Source organism: Ochlerotatus camptorhynchus, unplaced genomic scaffold, assembly GCF_037179485.1.
Source record: "Ochlerotatus camptorhynchus isolate MF236.1 unplaced genomic scaffold, CSIRO-AGI_Acam_v1.1 ptg001052l, whole genome shotgun sequence".
Lineage (NCBI taxonomy): Eukaryota > Metazoa > Arthropoda > Insecta > Diptera > Culicidae > Ochlerotatus > Ochlerotatus camptorhynchus.
This window is the reverse complement of record NW_027041466.1, coordinates 33,954-53,000: the sequence shown is the minus strand read 5'-3', so window position 1 is coordinate 53,000 and position 19,047 is coordinate 33,954. Positions and strand designations below refer to the sequence as shown.

At 38.6% G+C, this 19,047-nt stretch overlaps 1 protein-coding gene across 3 annotated transcripts in view; it reads left to right on the top strand.

Moving 5' to 3' along the window:
• The first annotated feature begins 3,514 nt into the window (after nt 1-3,514).
• Nucleotides 3,515-19,047, top strand: part of Nha1 (Na[+]/H[+] hydrogen antiporter 1) — a 45,271-nt gene continuing 29,738 nt past the window's right edge. For 2 of the 3 annotated variants that reach the window (XM_065238874.1, XM_065238876.1), the window contains exons 1-3: nt 3,515-3,662; nt 3,994-4,084; nt 4,148-4,405. In XM_065238874.1, the coding sequence (XP_065094946.1) occupies nt 3,525-3,662; nt 3,994-4,084; nt 4,148-4,405 (487 nt within the window). In that variant the 5' untranslated portion in view covers nt 3,515-3,524. The remainder of the gene's footprint in view (nt 3,663-3,993; nt 4,085-4,147; nt 4,406-19,047) is intronic. The other variant, XM_065238875.1, reaches the window with a different exon arrangement.

Here is a 19,047-nt window from a genome sequence, read left to right as displayed (position 1 = left end):
CGAGAATCGTTTCACAATAATATAATTTTCATTTTCTGGCCTAAAACTATGATATGACTGTGTTCCGGAAATTTGTTTGACATGATTATAACGGGTTTTAAGTTTTCTTTCCATCGCTTTATGATCTGCGTCTGAAAAAGGCATAGTGCATTTTTGAATCGATTTTAGAAATTGCCCATGTATAAAGCTCTTTAGCAGTTGTAATGAGATGCCCCTGCAAACTTGCTTTAGCAGCATTTTGTTTCAAGACTCCTCACATGGACCTTTACCGTGGCATGTGGCGAAAAATTTCCACTCGGCATCTATACCAAAATCCTTTTTTCATTTGGCACAAATTAAAAGCTGTCATTTTATTTTTGTACTGATCTGAGAAAAAGTGAATTTTCTTAAGGCTGGGTATCTTACTCTTGATGAAATTTATACAATTAACTACGAATAATCGAACTGAAACATGGTTGTGCTTGGTGAACTCCGCGATTGCAGTGAAACTAGTAAACATTAAATCTTTGGTATGATCATTTCCATAATAAATAGCAAATGGATGTATAGTGCACTGTGCGTTTGCCCAACGAAATCCTTGTACAGCGTCTTGTACAACAAATGAAAAGTTTTCAGAAAAATCACATATTATTATACATTCCGTTACTTTCAAGTTACTTTTGACATATTTCGAGTATTTACCTTGTTGTTCAGCTATAAAATTATATGGTGATAAATCGGATAGCTTTTCCAAAAACATGTCTATAAACTCTTGAGTTTCCAACTCCACTAAATCCATGATACAACGGTCAGCTTGACACCATTGTTTAAATTTTAAGGATTCCACATTTCCATCGGTCAGGATAGTAACCATTTCTGAAGTCAAATTTTGTATACCTGGCAATCAACATTTTTAACCAACACTGTTCTGTGGGGTTGGTGCAAAGAATTTAAAAAAAAAACAAATCATGGTATAATTTCACATCAGCTGTGGAAGTGACTTTCTATCTTGAAGAGTTTCAAAAATTAATTTAACATTTTGGTGGTAAACACACACACAAACAGTATGTGTGCCACTCGTTCCTGCCAGAATGCAATGCTTAGGGCGGTTACTTGCAAACATTGAAAACCCTATTTTAGTTGCGGGATATTGATCCTTGAAAATGGCATAAACTTCTTGCAAATTACACGATAGCAATCTTCGTTGTATATAAACCTTACCATCAACATTTTTTGTAAAAACATAGTCGCGTTTTCCTGGACAGGCTCGGCTTATTTCGTCACTGGTATAGAAATCACGCACGAGTGATAAAGTTTCTTCTGCTAAAGACGCCCTGCTCAGCCTTCTTCCTGGTGTGATCATTATCCCCTTGTCCTCCTGTAATGTTTTGGTCGGATCCGCCATATATTGAGAAACACCGAATTCCTTCGTTATTTTATTTGCTGACCAGCTTTTAGGTAAAGTCGTGAGAATCGATACTTCTCATTATTATCATGAGTTTCTAGAAACTTTTCCTTGAGTTGCTGAATGATTTCATCATCGTTTGTAGTAGGCACACTGTCAGTATTTCTGATCGATTGTAAACTGGGTACTTCTAGTGACTCTGAAAATGAAGTTAAAAAACATATTTGACATTACTGTTAACACTACACTACATTCGAGCCTGATGTTGCAAAGTTTTCAAAATGCTATAATGTGACGTCATGCTCGTTTGACTCATAGCTACCAATGTAAATACATTTTCAAAATACAATATTCACCTTGGCTGTTGACAGCAGGAACTCCGGATGGTCCAGCGGTGGGCTCTTCGGGTGCGGGTTTATACAGTTTGAGGTAGCAATTTCTGCATATGAAGGAACTGCCATCTAATTTCACTTTTTTCTTCACCGCATGAACTTGAAGAGCTTGGGTTAGATTCATCTTTAAAGCAGTTGAAACCCACAAACAACAATAAAAACACTTAAAATTCATCGTTTATAAAACACTGGCTGTACAGAATATCTTTGGATTAGCAGAGCTTTTGTTTCCGTACTGATTATTTCACTTCTAAGTTCATCCTTAAATATACCACCATGCATTGTAGGGTAGGATAGTGCAAACGCATCGTTTAAGCAAAATCGTCAATTGCTGGCGAATGGAAGCTAAAATCAAGAAAAAAGTAATGGCGTTTGGTTCATTACCATGTTTTCTACGAAGATCGAGTGATTTAGAACTACAAAAGGATGATTTTCCATGACTTTCAAGGTATTTTATAAATTGTTTCCAAAATTATAGCGGGGCAAAACGCCTGATTCATGATGCAATATGCACCACAACATTGGGGCAAGACGCACGACAACAATGGCCAAAACGCAACACAACATTGGGGTAAAATGCACCCCATGGTAGACAAACCATAACCCCTGCAAGTAGATAATCCAAAGGGATGCGGAATTTTAAATGATTATTTCTTTATGTTACATCAGAAATAAGGTCTCAAAATCTCAATAGAATGTTAAACTGTGATTCATCTAGTAAAATATCTAAAAAATATACAAAAAGTAAATTCGTTAAATGTTTTTGTGATATATGATGTTAAAAGCTTAATTTTCAGTCGATGATTTTAACAACTGTGTCCTGTTTTGCACAAAATGCTATTTTTTTTAAAGAAATCAATAGGTCAATATATGATTTTATGATCAAGAATTATTTGTGAAACCTCCAGTTGAAAACAATCACAAACCGTTATCCGGAAAACGCATCTGAGGAAAAGTTATCGATGTTTTTCAATAAGTGGGCATTTTACCCCAGGGGTGCATTATGGGCTGTTCTCCCTTACCTACGACCGAACACCTTACCTACCAAGTCTTCCGTATGATTTTAGCATGCCTATAAAAGCAGAAGCAGAAAATTGATATGGATTATGTGACTATGTCAGCTATGTACCAATGGAGACGCAGGGTAATCTAGTCGTATTGCAGTAATGAGCGAAATTTCCAATCATGTTTAGAAATTTCGCTCATTACTCCAATACTACTAGCTTACCCTGCGTCTCCATTGGTTTAAAAAAATCGTAACTAAAAAAAAAAGAAAAATGCATCGCTGATTTTTTTAAAAGTTGTGTAGAAAACCCTAAATTTAAAAAAAAATATATAAAAACGTGTTACGCCCATTGTCTACAAACCATGAAAACCATAAAAAAAAACAAATACAAGCAAATATATCAAATATATTTTTTCTGAAAATTATTTTTAATAACCTTTCATTTGATATTTTGATCATTCAAATCGGTTCAATGGTTCAACAGTTATAATTTTTTTTAAATGCCATTTTTGGAGAAAAAAATGAAAAAAAATTATTTTTTGGACCACCCTAACAGGAAAATGGTCACCCTAATGATAAAATGAAAAACAAAAATTGGGTCTAATATTTTTCGATAAGGATCAAAACTGCCAATTATTACGAAATTCTGAGAACCACTATATCGTTTTGCTATGGAATGGCTATATATATATATATATATATATTCATTCCTAACACTAATATTTCTTTTTACAGCCTAAAAATGCCAAGTAACGACGATGGCGTCATATCAAATGAACCTAAACGTCGTGTTAGTATAATCACAGATCCTGTTATGGAGAGCAGAATGGGACACGATAATTTTGGCTACGAGCCAAACACAAAACGAAAAATATCACAGGTCAGAATAGCTCAATCTCGAACGTTCGCTAACTGAATTATTTTTAACTGAAGTGAATTTACCCAAAACTTACTGAAACAAGCTTCAGTTAATGGAAACTGACGAATGAAATGCATTTAATTTTGCGAAAAATTTTCAGTCATCGAACGTTGATTGTATCACACAAAGGTTGTCCATAAATCACGTATTCAATTCTTAAAATGTATGGGTCTAAGTCACTTATAAACCCCCATCACTTACTGCCTACTCCTTATAAACCATCTACGTAGTTTATAGGCTGTTCCAGAGAAGAAGTTTTGAATATAATTTTACAATTTTCCTCTCACACCAGCAGCACTCCAGTCATTCAGAAGATGGACCCGTCAGACGAAAAAGCAATCTTCACAACGCTAACGTCGACAGCTCAGCTATAAACAGCTATGGTTAGGAACACTTAACCGTATTACCAAACATAAATATTGATTAATAATTTTTTGTTCACACAGATCAAAGAGTAAATGGAGATGTTAACAGGGTTAAAAAGCAATCATTTTCTGAAGTATTAAGCAAAATCAATCAAGAATACGAAACTGGACAGCAGAATGCACACCTTGAACAATCCTGGATTTATTCTCTCTGCATGAGGTGTAGGGTAGAATACAGTACACCTTCATGGGAACCACCTGGATGGCAAAAAATTTGCCCTTACCCGTTATGCCCTCCGTATAGGCAATTTGCAAGGATTATATCCATAATTCTCATAGGTAAGTTAAAATTACACCGTTTGAAAAAATCATGTAAATTTCTACGATAGCGCACACGTCCTTAATGTGTTTCCTTTTCTTATAAATATGTAAATTTCCAACCATGCTTGCTTCTCCGCAGCAAACAAGCTTCAGCTACATGCATTCACAAAAACCTTAATTTTTTTATCTAGTTCGTTTATTTGAAATGCACAATCGCGTTATCAAAACAGAGCTAGAGGGGTACATTCGAAGGATAGGATCAGGGGAGGAGCAAAAAATACCTTTATATTTTGACTTTTGAAATTGGAAAGTGTAATGCGAAAATGTACGCTAAATTTGGCGTGAATTTACACGATATTTCATGTAAACAATATTGTGCATATACGAGACATTTTTTGACGTAGGACAACGTCTTTCATTTCTATACTGGGGGTCACATTAAAAAAATAAAAATTCAGACATGTAACGAAAAACCCCAAAAACGGACGCAACGATAAAACGCAAATCGAACAAACGACACATTACGCATGTCCACATTAGCGAGCTCTATGCTCGGTTGATCGCTCACCATTTCACAAATGAAAGGAAGGGAGGAAAAAAGCAGCGATAGTAAAGACGCTTGCCAAATCTTTTTCTTCGTCATTTGCTTTCGAGCAACGAACTGATAAGCGTCTGACACGACGTATGAGTGAAACAACAAGCACCGCACCAATACGAAGACGACGTAGTGTTGGCACATTATTTCCATTTTCAATCTGTATTTTCACCGTAAAAAATCTTTTCACATTGTGATTTCAAAAATCACAACACATAACTTTTATTTGGATGTTTAATAGAATTGCATAGAATATTCTTTATTTATTTTATAACGCTAGTCAAATGTCCAGTTGACCGTTTGACTCACAGCTGTAATCAATCAGTGTGTGGGTTGTTCAAACGGCTTATTTACCGATTCGACCAATTTAAAAAAAATCATAGTAGGGGAAATGGCTCTAATGTTGGCCTATGGATCTAAGATTGGGCCCTTCGCTAAAAATCTGCAATTTATCAATTTAATCTGATGAACGCGTCATTGGGACGGTACTAATGGATATTTTTGGTCGCTATTGAACATTTAGTCGATTGCTGAATTTATACAAGGTCCCAAATCAGGAGCATTTAACCCGACATTACAAGAATGAAAAAAATAACATATCTTCTAACGAGCAATCAGAAATCAGAACATCTTAGTATCAGAAGCCCGTTCAAAATTAACGAAGATAATCAAATAAAAAGTGAAAATTGGGATTTGGCTAGGTGCTCGTACCTACTCAAAAGGAAAAAAGGATTATTTATGGATATTAATAAATATAATCAAGAGTTAAACATATATTCCACTTATTTTAAAAATCTGAAAATTCCGTAAATTAAAAAAAAAATCTGTGATCTGCAAATATGCAGATATCTGTTTCAAAATGTTGAGGAAAATCTGTATCATTACAGATAAATCTGTATATGTGACATCACTGAGACGACGACGAAAGCAGCCACATCGACCGCAGGAAAGGCTTCCCGCAATAGGCAGCATGACTAGGACGCCGTCATCAACCGGTGGAAACTAACGATTTTAAATAGGCTCCCTACTTGACTACCCAAGTAACCAAAAGTTCTGATATAAGGCTATTTGTGGCTTAAGCAGCTTGGTTGAAGGTGGTCTATAGAATTCTAAGCAGCCTCATTTTTAAGTCTTTATAAGAACTTGAAAGTTCCGGTACCATAATTGAAGAGCATTCTAAGCAGCTTCTGGTGGAACTTGAATGGAACTTTTAGAAAATAAATTAAAAAAGATTTTTGTCCTCTACACCAATTCTATATTAAGTTCGTACTTTTATGAAAGTTATTTCTAAAGGCAGGTATTAATGTGTATGGATGTATCAGCATTAGTAGTAGAATTGGAGCTGTTTGAAGAATTAAACCCAGTCCTAAATTCAAATGTTCGAAAATCTCTCTGTTTTTGATCGAATGGTTTTCAATTCAGTGCTTGTCAAATTTAGGTATTTGTCTGTCAGAAATGAACATGCTTTCATAGAGATTAGTGACGTTTAACGCACGCACACCGCATCACCGTGTAAAATTGTTTATGATTATTAAATGCATTTGACAGTTTGCAATGCAAATGCATATGACAGCGATTTGTTATGTATTTTCCTCGGATTTTCACTAACACACTATCACATATAGCATTAATACCACCGACAAACCGACATGAATCATCATACAAATTATATTAAATACAAATTTCTGATCAAAGCATAAAACTGACATCTGCCGTCGTGTTCGCGGAAAATACTAATCCTATACGGAACCGAAAAATTACCCATAATTAAGTTCTTTTCACTCATCTTCCATGTTCCGTTCAAAAAGCTAATTTTCAGTAAACCGCTTATAGTAGTTTACATGTGACTACGGCAAAAATAATTACTTATTCTTGAGTATTTTCTACCCAAAATTAAGTTCAATTGACTCAAATTTGAGAATATCTCATATACTCACGAGTAGCTTATTGAACGATAGTCATGAGAAAATCGAATCTCTCGTTCCGTTTTTGACAACAACAAAAAGTGAGAGTGGGAATCAAAACTCAAAATTACCCAAAATTAAGTAAAAAGAACTTAAATTTAGGGTAATTTTTTTTTCTCTGTTTAGCCACGAACACGCGTACACAGAGAAAAAATACCATAAATTTAAGTTCTTTTTACTCAATTTAGGGTAATTTTGAGTTTTGAATCCCACCACTTTTATGTTGTTCAAAAACGGAACGAGAGATTCGATTTTCTCATGACTACACTGAAACAAAAATAATAGTTAGGAATACTATTTTGCAGAAAACACTTATTTTCAGCATAACTACGCTTAATGCCGTTAAATCTACCATGATTTCAGTAAAGTTGACTATAAATATAATCAGATTTACTACCATTCTGTTAAAACTACTATGCTTACTCAAGCGGCACAGTAGTTTTGATAGAAAAAAGAGTAAAATTAAATGAATTTCGTTTCAGCCAAAATCTATTGGTGGGAGTATTTAATTTAAACCATCAATATAGTATTTTTGCTTATGCATTTTTTTCTGTGTACCGTTCAATAAGCTACTAGTGAGTATTCTGAATTTGAGTCAATTGAACTTAATTTTGGGTAGAAAATACTCACGAGTAAGTAATTTTTTGTCGAAGTCAAATGTAAACTACTATAAGCGGTTAACAGAAAATTACTTTATTGAACGGAACATAGGAGATGCGTGAAAAGACTTAATTTTGGGTAATTTTTCGGTTCCGTGTACAAAATTTATGGGTTGATTCGTGTCTAATCTATTTAGGACAAATTATTTTTATCTTGATAAAACATTTCTATGGTTTTGACAGATGGGATCGCTGCACATTTGAATCGGCCGTTATGGATTCTCAATCAGTAGTTAAGTTTAAGTTTCATTTCGGTTTGTAGGTGCCAATACAACCAGACGTGAAAATCTCAATAGCAGAGTTATTTTTAAATTTCTCATCTGTCAAATTTAATTAAATATTTAAAAAGTGAAATTCCGTCGACCTGAACTTCTCCACAAATCAATCACCGACAAACCGACATGAATGACCATAGCAAAAATAATAAAATTTCTCACTAAAGCACGCAACTGACATCTGGCTCCGTGTTCGTGGGAAATATTTAGCTAAGCCATGAACCCGCATGCAAAAGTTATGAATTGGTTCGTTTCTGATCTATTCTGGACAAATTATTTTTATCTAGATAAAAAAATTCTATGGTTTTGACAGTTCGTATCACTGCACATTTAAATCAGCCGTTTACGATTTTCGGGCATAAGTCAGAATTAAGTGTCATATCGGTTTGTTGGTGGATCAATCACGGAACTCATTTTCCAAGTCCTGTTTCTTACCCAATTTCAAGAAGGATGGGAAGGAGATCTCAAAATATCTGTATATGCATTTACCCAATCAAAAAATCTGCATATCTGAATATACAGATTCTTGGTTTAAAAACTGCTAAAAACTCTGTATAAATACAGATTATTCTGTATTTTTGGCATCCCTCCTGACAAGATCCATTTCAGGATCAATGCCCAGCATTGAAGCACAGACAAAGTTGAACCTAACATGGATAAATAAGAAAGCAACAGAGATATATCAACTTTGTCAAATGCTTTCCTAAAATCAGTAACTGATATTATAAGGCTTCTACACATAGTTTCTTTTAACCATTACGTTTAGCGAAAATGTTACAAAATGTATCAAATGAAGAGGTGTAGATCATCCTTTAACAAATCCATGTTGTTTACTGGTAATTAAAGTCTTAACCTGTGAGAATATATTATCATTAATTATGGATTCAAATAATTCAGGATTGTTTGATGATATAGCAACCCCACGGTACTTTTTTATATCAGATTTTTTATTCACTTTTAAAAATTGGGATTAAAAATGTTTTCTTCCAACTTGGAGGAAGGATGCCGGACTTCAAAGGTTGAATTGAACTGCAAAAAATAAAGCTCTACTTTTATCTAGTTCGTTTATTTGTAAGGCTCAATCGCGTTAGCTTTACGCAGCCGATAAGGGCCTGTTCATAAACTACGTAGACAGTTTTTTTGAGATTCTTGACCCCCCCCCCCTCCCCCTGCGTAGATAATTGTCCATACAAAAAAATTAAAATTTGTATGGGCCGTGGATAATTGTCAACCCCCCCCCCCCCATAAACTGTCTACGTAGTTTATGGACAGCCCCTAATTCATTGTTCTTTGTTTGTAACAAAATTCACTTACTTCCATGTCTTATAGGAGTTGGGCCCGAGGTTAGAGGGGTACATTTTCTAAATATAGGAAAAGGGGAGGAGCTTGGGGGTAGGGTTTCGTTGTATCATCAGTATTAACGGTAGTGTGGTTCTAGATTCGTCTGGAGTTCCACCGGCTATGATAACCAGTGGACGACGATGAGACTCATCGACACGGGGGACAAGACAAAAAAAAACTAATAAAAATATACAAAAGACAAACGAAATAAATTCTTATACTAGACATTTGCAGAAACACATAAATCGACTGCATGTAGCAGAGATCGCGGGTAACCAACACGTCTCTGATAGAGATATAGGGTTGTCTTCCTTGGGCCTCGAGGGTATTCAAAAGTCGCTCTCTGGCGGCGTCATTATCCGTACATTGCCAAACTGCGTGATCGATGTCATCGTACCCGTTTCCACACCGACAGATGTTGTTGGAAATCCTCCCCAACTCGAAGTTGATTGCTGCCACACCGAAAAACCGACATGAATGACCATAGCAAAAAAAATTAAATTTCTCACTAAAGCACACTACTGACATCTGGCTCCGTGTTCGTGGGACATATTTAGCTAAGCCATGAAGCCGCATGCAAAAGTTATGAATTGGTTCGCGTCTGATCTATTTTGGACATTTTTTTTTATCTAGATCAAAAAATCCTATGGTATAAATCAGAATTAAGTGTAATGTCGGTTAGTCGGTGGCTACCAGCTCAGCAACATAAACGGAACAAGGTTCCTGAAGTTTGCGGAAGGCGCTAGAGTTTTCATTGAAGACACCGAAACCAGTGGATCCATTTGAGACGTAACCAGTCTGTAAAATATCATGTCACGCTTGGTTGGTGATAATGGTGAAGTGAGCACGGTCTGGAGTATACCAAGGAAGACACACATCCGAAGATATGTAGTGAAGGTAGATTCTCATAAATCGAGATTGTGTCTTCAGTCCAAGAATTTCTACAAAATTTGCAATTATAAGTGTGTTCGTCACTCCGCATTTGATTAGTATCCTGAGAGAGAGCTCCCAGAAATGGTTCTGGAGAGGTGTTACTCCTGCCAGAACCTCGAGACTCATGTTATGCGTTGAGTACATACAGCCGAGAGCAATACGTAGACAACGATATTGAATTCGTTCCAATATTATTGGGTGACATTTTCTTGCCGAGAGAAACCAGAAAGAGCCGCCCAACTAACATTTTCAGCTTTATAAGCCAGCTTTTCTAGCATTGTGCTGTAAAGTAGTTGAAAAAAAGCTGCAGATACAGCTACAAGCAGAAGCTAGCAAAATAGTTTTGGAAAGCGTTAACTCAACTTTGTCACAACCATTATTCAATTTGTCAGTCGCACTGAATAACAGCAGCCAATAAACGCTAATGCCACTTATATGCAAATATTAATCAACTTTCAATGGTAGCTGCAAAACAAAGCTAATAGCGAAGACAACAAATCATAGCGTTCGTATGAGAAAATCGAAGAGTTGTCAGTCTTCTTGATTTGTTGTCTTCGCTAATAGATTGACATTTTTGTTTCAAATACGTAATATGGGTATTCCAAGTGCACTATGAATCTGCATTTGGGCTGGGTACGACTTTCGAGTAACCACTACCAGTTCCGTTTTCTGCGGCGAGAATTCGATCCCTAGATTCCTATCCCAAAAAGAAAAGTTATCTAAGGAACTTTGCAATGGTCCATGCAAGTCCACGGCATGTGGATCTCTTACGGAAACCACACCGTCATCTGCATGTTGTCTTAGCGTGCATTGTTCTGCCAAACAGTTGTCGATATCTTTGACATAAAAGTTATAACGAAGAGAGCTGAGACATGAGCCTTGGGGCAGGCCCATATAACTAATTCTGGAAGTTGTCAGATGTCCAAGGGAAAAGTTCATTTGCTTTTCTGACAGAAAATTGTACAAGAAATTATTTAAAATGCCAGAAAGTCCACATCTGTGCAGATTGTCCAACAGAATTTCAATGGAAACTGAATCAAAAGCCCCCTTAATGTCCAAGAATACTGAAGCCAATTGCTTCTTGTGCGCAAAAGCCAGTTGAATATTTGTGGAAAGCAGCGCTAGATAATCGTTTGTTCCTTTGCTATTGCGGAAACCAAACTTCGTATTTGATAGCAAGTTATTTGCTCCAACCCACTGATCGAATCTCCGAAGCTTTATTTTCTCCAACAATTTCCTAATGCACGAAAGCACAGCAATCTGACGGTATGAGTTATGGTCAGTCGCTGGTTTGGCGGGTTTTTTGATGGCTATTACTTTGACCTGTCTCCATTCAGGCGGTACAATGTTGTTTTCTAGTGAAGAATTGAATAAGTCTGGTAAGCGTCTTTTAGCGATATCTGGGAGATTTATCAGAAGATTGAATTTAATTATATCGCTTCCCGGTGAGGAGTTGTTCGATGAAAGAAGAGCCATAGAGAATTCCAGCATTGTGAATGGTCTATCCAGAGAGCCGCCGCTCGAAGACGCTTCTCGAAGCATATGTTGTGCTGGAACTGAGTCCTGACAAACCTTTTCAGCGAAATGTAATATCCATCGGTTGGAGTATTCTTCACTCTCATTAGAAACGAGCCACCCTCCACGAGGTGTTCATTGAGGTTTCTTGTGAGAATCCCCTTTTTTTAAGCTTTGATTAATTATGTCAGCTTTATCTCAAGCTTTGAATATTCCTCGAAGTATGTGTATGTCTACGAAAAGCTTTAAAAGCATCAGATTTTTCAACATAAAGGGTGTCCATGATGAAATTGCCACACACAAAATTGATTCGCAAAATTCGAGTTTTCATCCGATTGCCATCAAATTTTCAGGGATTGAGAAATAACTATTAAACTTCATTTTACCATTTTACTCGTATTTTATTTACAGTCCATACGCAAATGCCCGCACCTTGGCCTTAACCCCGGCCATAAGATTCTGCACAACCTGTGAATCAACCGTTTTTTGCATGTAAACCCATACTTTCTTCAGTTCCTCGACTGTCTTCACTACCTTAGGTCGTTTAAGAAGGTGCTGCTTCATAATCGCCCAGTACTTCTCGATGGGGCGGAGCTCCGGAGTGTTGGGAGGGTTGAACATTTTCGGCACGAAATTTACCTTATTGTCCGCATACCACTTCAGCACGTCCTTGGAGTAGTGGCATGAGGCCAAATCCGTCCAGAAGATTGTTGGGACGTTGTGGGCCTTCAGGAGAGGAAGCAGCCGCTTCTGGAGGCACTCTTTTATGTACACCTGTCCGTTCATCGTGTCCTGGGTCACGAAAGGTGCACTCCGCTTCCCGCACGTGCAGATGGCTTGCCAAACCAGGAATTTCTTCGCAAATTTGGACATCTTCTGAGTGCGGACATGCTCCGGAACGCTGAACTTATCCTTGGCCGTGAAAAACAGGTTGCCGGGGATCTGTTTGAAGTCGGCCTTCACATATGTTTCGTCGTCCATGATGCAGCATTCAACTTTCGTCAGCATGTTGAGGTACAACTTCCTGGCACGGGTTTTGGCGGACTTGTTCTGCTTCTCGTCGCGATTAGGGGCCTTTTGTACCTTGAACGTTCGAAGCCCAGCCTTAGTTTTGGCCTTCTGGACAAAACTTCGGCTTAGGTGCAGCTTCTTAGCCACATCCCTAACGGAGGCGTTCGGATTTCGGTTGAAGGCCCCAACTACGCGGTTGTGACTTTTGGTGTTGTACGGAATACTTTTTCCTTCACTTCTGGGCTTCCGATCGGTGGTCAACCGTTCCTCGAACCGCTTAATCACTCGCGACACCGTGGAATTCGCGATTCCCAACGTTTTAGCGATGGAACGATGCGAGAGATCCTTGTTCTCGTGATGAATGCGCAAGATTTTATCACGCACGAGCTGTTCTTTTGACTCCATTTCCGCGAGTTTTGATCACAGGACTTTAAAACTTGCAGGATGTAAATAATGCACTATGAACTAAATCCACCCAAATTTTCATTAAATTCTACCCAACGGTTAAAAAGTTAGACAATAGACAAGTTGAAATCGTCACATAAATCGTAAAAAATAGCCGCTCTATTAGGTTTTGCACCGTCGGGGTTAATCTCAATCTGATGACAGTTCAGTGGTACTGTTTACGTGGACTTAGTCAATGTTTTCTTGGGTGGATTTTCTCGATAATTTTTCAGACTGCAGTGAGATGTAAACCACACTTCTGCAATGTCCACGAGCAACATCCTTTCAACGCGCTGTTCCTCGACAATTTTTAAGTTAAAATTCGAAAATTTTAGAATTTTTTTTTTCGAAAAAAGGACTAAGTGCTTGTAAACAGTACCACTGAACTGTCAAAAAGGTTCAGCCGATTAACACTGAGTTCATTTATGACGTCACGCTGCAGTACCTAATTGTCATCGTATAGATCGCCCCACCTAGTACCATGGGAGTTCATATCACCCAGGTCATATAAGGTGTTTGTTCTTCACATTTATTTGGCAAGCGACGATTTCGACGCTTGATAGAGCAGGAAGTGAAGTTTTGTAGAAACACACAGAGAAATCTATCATCGAAACAAACATATTTAAGGTAAATTTAAACGTAAACTCAGTTTGTTCTGGCCACAAAAATAAATTAGGTTGATTTCAAACGTGTTCCATGTTAAAAGTCATGTGAAACCAATGTTTAAAATAAATATAAAGTTACGTTTATTTCAAATATATTCATATTCAAAATACATGAAATTCGATAGTTATCTAAAAAACTTAATTTTTTATACCTCAGCATAGCGGCATTTCTCTTATTGAATACAATGGTTATGGTTATAAATGGGCTAGAAATCTTTTGCAAGCAGGTAGTCGGTTTTTTGCGCATATCGTCAACCTCGTCGTCAACAGGTCAACAGGTCAACAGTATCGTTGCGAACAGTTTCTTCAAATGACGATACAAATCAGCCGGGTGTTGGTACTCTTCGTCCGGTCCCTTGTGTAAAAGTTCAAGTTCAAATAAAAAGGAAACCCGCTTCAGCAAGCCGCAAGTACGTAGTTCAATTGCATGCCCATAGCTTGCCTTTTAACGGCGCCGGTGGTGTAGAGGTAAGCGTGATTACCTCTCACCCCAGCAGGCCTGGGTTCAATCCCAGTCGGCGCCGCCGGGATGTTCTGAGGCATAACATCTCTGATCACGCCTTCCTTTGGATGGGAAGTAAAGCCGTTGGTCCCCGGTTCATGAGTTGATGGGTCGATAGGTAAGGTCCAGGTGTGGGAGCTGCCTTCCTGGCACGTCGGTAGCATTGGTGCTCAGCACGGAAAACAAGATCGACGGAAAAAACAAACCAAAGGAAAAAAAAATAGCTTGCCTTTTGATATTCCTGGCGCAGTGGCTCGACGTTTTTTGACTCCAGCACGATGGAATAGTTGATGCTGACTCAAGAGCTGGTGATCGAGCCGGTGATTTGATAATCGGAGTTTCCACCGGCAGTTCCGATCGCTGCAGCTTTCAGGCTTAGCGGCGCCGGTGGTGTAGTGGTAAGCGTGATTACCTATCACCCCAGCAGGCGCTGCCGGGATGTTCTGAGGCATAACATCTCTGATCACGTAAGTAAAACGCTGTACAGACTGGAGAGTTATAACACGTTATAACGGTTGTCAAATAATTGCAACACAGAAACCTCTCTGTAGTCTGAACGTACCATAAAGCCGTTGGTCCCCGGTTCATTAGTAGATGAGTCGATAGGTAGGGTCCAGGTGTGGGAGCTGCCTCCCTGGCGTCGGTAGCATTGGTGCTCAGCACGGAAAACAAGATCGACGGAAAACAAATCAAAGGGAAAAAAAAAGCTTTCAGGCTCGGTCGTACATGATATTGACTGAATGTACATGAGGGCACGTTGGAAATAAATTTTGGTTGAAGGAAAAATACCTGCCTGCGGCAGCACATAGGGTTCTCAGGGCCAATATTTGTATTTGTATTTGTATTTGTATTTAAAATAATTCATCTGACAATTTAGTCTTAATGAATATATTAGAGTTAATTTAACACAGACCTAATCCGATTTGCAAAACGTTCGGTTGGTTCATTGAACTCGAAAAACTCTTCGACAGCCGTAAACGCACGAATACACGCTGAGATTGGTTCGTTGTTCCCAAACATGGTTCGGTGAAAACTTGGTTGCAGTAGCGTTGTATTCCGAAGAGATTTGCTCGGCACACGAAAGTTCAACATCGCAAGCAGGTCGGGGGCATCAGTTTCACCATTCAACAGCTTAGCAATAAGCAACGATTGCTGTACTTTCCGTCGTTGTTCCAGTGTGTCTAAGCCCAATAGTCGGCATCTATCAGGATACGGCGGCAAATTGTCAGGATCACTCCACGGCAAGTTTCTCAGTGCCAGACGAATGAACCGTTTCTGAACCCGTTCGATCCTTAGGCACCACGTGACATGGTGAGGATGCCAAACGACGGACACACATTTTGATTTAAATGAACAAAATTCGTTTCCGTGACAGGTAGCACTTTTTGATCCCTAAAAGTGCTCCTCCATAAGAATCGTCTCTATCCAGGCGATTAATGTTAAAATCAAGGAAGTTGAGTTCTTTATCGGACGAAAGCCATGTTTCGCAGAAAGCAAATATATCACAATCAGAATTGTGAAGTAATAATTTGAACGAGTCTAGTTTAGGCACTAGACTACGGCAGTTACACTGTAGCACAGTGATCATATCTTCGACCTCGTTCGATGAATTATCCATCGAAAGATATGATTGATGCAAGGAGGGGCCATGAAACAGTAAATTGCTTTAGATATGAGATATGTTTCTAATATTGGAAGAAAGGCAGAAACTAAGCTTCTAAGAGGGTCTTGTATGTTGAACATATTTAATATGAATTCCATACTGTCCTGCAGCCAGGAAGAGTCACCCTCATCGGATGAGTCAGAGTCCGATTCTTCAGCTGACAAAATCGAAAATATGACCGACAATTATATACCCTCTGTACAAACAACCGCACCGGAACACCACACAATGTTTGGGAGAACTGATCCAGCGAAAGTCACCCGAAACGATTTTAAATGCTGATAAACTTTCTTGCTATCTTGCAAAGATACTGAATGCAGTTGCCTGACATCCAGTATCTGTACCTGGTCTCCAATTTTTGAGTTTTTGAAGCAACCCGTTGCTCGTTTTAAGTCCCCTACACTCAGACTCGTGTCGTAGACCCCGCCTTCTATCTCCTCATCTCAAGAAGGGATGTAGATGTTATGCTCAACACTAAACAGCTCGTGCTCAGCAATTTTATTGCTGCTTCATAAATCGGTGCTTCTACACGCAGTTTGTTGAAACTCTCCTTATGTACCAAGATTCCCGGATACTTACGCAGCAAGTCTATATTGACACTGAGTTTTCAAAGCCCAAGTAACCACGAAGCCCGCTAATAGCCCGATAATCGCCCTTTGTGCAATATAAGGTTAATATAGGGCTTCCATACTTTTTATCAGCCGTATATCAGCTTTATATTGCAAAAAGGGCGATTAGCGAGGTTGATGGTTACTTGGGAGGTTTATTTTTAGGCCGAAAAAAGACAACCCATGGTCCTTTCGAAGACGGTTGGTAGTATCTAGTTCACGCAACATACGTATCCGAATACACTATAAGCAAAGATGAATACTAAGATGAAACTGTCGGAAGAAAAACTTTCTATTTTAGTGTCCTCTTTCACGGTCCCTTTCATCCAATGAATACCCCCCGTATGCTATAAGTGTTGCGCAAATGCGGTGCACAACCGCTTAAAGAGAAAAGAAATACCTTTAAAAAACCTTCACAAATTAATTCAATTGCCTACTAGTTGTGAATATTTTGTTGCCCAGTGTATGAGCAACCAAACAAAACAAAACAAAATATAAAAAAATACTACAGGAAGTTGCACCACTATAGCCCTCACAACCCATGGTGACCAGCAAAAGATGATTAGCGATTTCTCGGTTTTTTCCCGGTATGTCCAATATACAATTGAAAAAGAAATAAATCGAATTTCAAGATAGCAAAATTGTGTATTTGTGGAAATGTATACCAGATACAAGGACCGAATCTTTTTCAAACCAAAAATAAAAACTTACAGTGAAGTTAATGAAGCATATTCTTCAGACGCTTATCGATCAGAGCCGCCTCTCGCTGAGCATCCGCCAATAAACGTGCTTTTTTGGTCTCGAGCTCCTTCATAAGCCGGGTTGCTTCTCGTTTTCTTTGCTTCTCCTTTTCAATTTCCGTGTTTTCGGCCTTCAGATGTTCCTTAAAGTCTTTGTACCGTTCATACGCATTCCGAGCGTAGTGCATCATTGACTTGTTGATGGTGATCTTAAAAACTCCATCTGTTTTCAACACTACATCGTACACAACGCGCTGCGCGACGAGGCTTACTTCCAACTGGTTGACTACAAGGCACTCCATGTTAACCGAAAATCCTCTTTCGAGAGTGGCGTTTCCGTGGCTGATAATCAACATTTTTTTCACGAAGTTTACGAAGTTAGGCAACTCTGCAGGCGAGCTTTTGACTGTATCCATCTAAAACTCATCCAATCGAGTGTGTTGTCTCCGATAACTGGCAGCAGCAGCTTTCGTTGTTGGCAACTTATGTCGTTTTCGTTTTTGCGGTGTAGCACTGGTGTAGTGTAAGCAGGAATAAGCGCGAGTCTTTGACAGCTCAACATCATTTGTTTGTAAACAAAGGTGCATCCTATATCCACACCCTAAAATATTTCGGTGTACGGCAGTGTAGCACCGGTGTAGCTACACCGCAAAAACGAAAACGACATTAGAAAGCAGCGAGAATTCTTGCTTTACTTTGTCTGCTACTGTATCAGATTGATGGTTTCTCGCCACAAGATGCTCTAGACAGAGATCTAATCGTTTTTTTACAAATATCGAATGAACTGTTCAAAATCTGTGGGTTGAGACAAGATACATATCTCGTTAACGGATAACCCAATGGAAATCGTTCAACAATTTTTTTTTTCAATTAATCCTTTGTAAAATGCCTTGCACTCGTTACGAAATAGTAAATACTTTTGTTCAGAAATTGTTTCCTTCTCTTTATTTCCGATTGATGTTAGAGCAGCTTTTGTAGCGAAACCAATGTCAATTTTGGAAGACGGGAGAAAATTATGTTCGTCAAGAGATTGTAGGCATGAGAGAAATATATAAATAATTAAATATGAACGATTAGATACTGTAAACATATGTTTTCGCAGAGCTTGGCCCCCTTTGAATGGAAGGTTACTCCAGACCGACCGAGCAATCATCTCGCTCTTGTTGGAAGCTAATGGTTACATGGTCCACCCTGCATCAACTCGCCATCATATGAAAGACACATTCTGTGTTTGTTCTCAGTGCTCTCACAGGTGAAATGAGGTTAAATAGTAACCCAAACAACCACTTATCAGGAAGAAAGCTTCTTGTTCAACATCAGTGCTTATTACGTCTGCGTTTTCGCGGAAAATTCTCGCCTGATCTCGATTCGACTCGATTACAGCAGCTGCTACCGAGAATTTCAATGTGACGTGTGATTAATCACAAAGCGAATTAAATTCCACTCGTTACTTCCTTCCACGGTGATGGGCGCTGTATTTGATTAAATATGTGTAATCTCCGAGGATGATGACGACGCCTGCTCGGAAGTCATCAACAGATTAGGAAAGTTGCTTGTCGCAAATGTGGCTTTAAGCTGACAAGGTTTGCGTCGGACATATCTGCAAACCACAATGCCAAAGTTTGCCCACATTGTTTCCCCAATACTGGCGAAGACACCGCCCACCGATGCATTTTGCTATTAGCAATGTTGCAAGTTTTAGCATCACTTGGGGGGTCCTTATGCCGGCTGATCAGGGTGTGAGT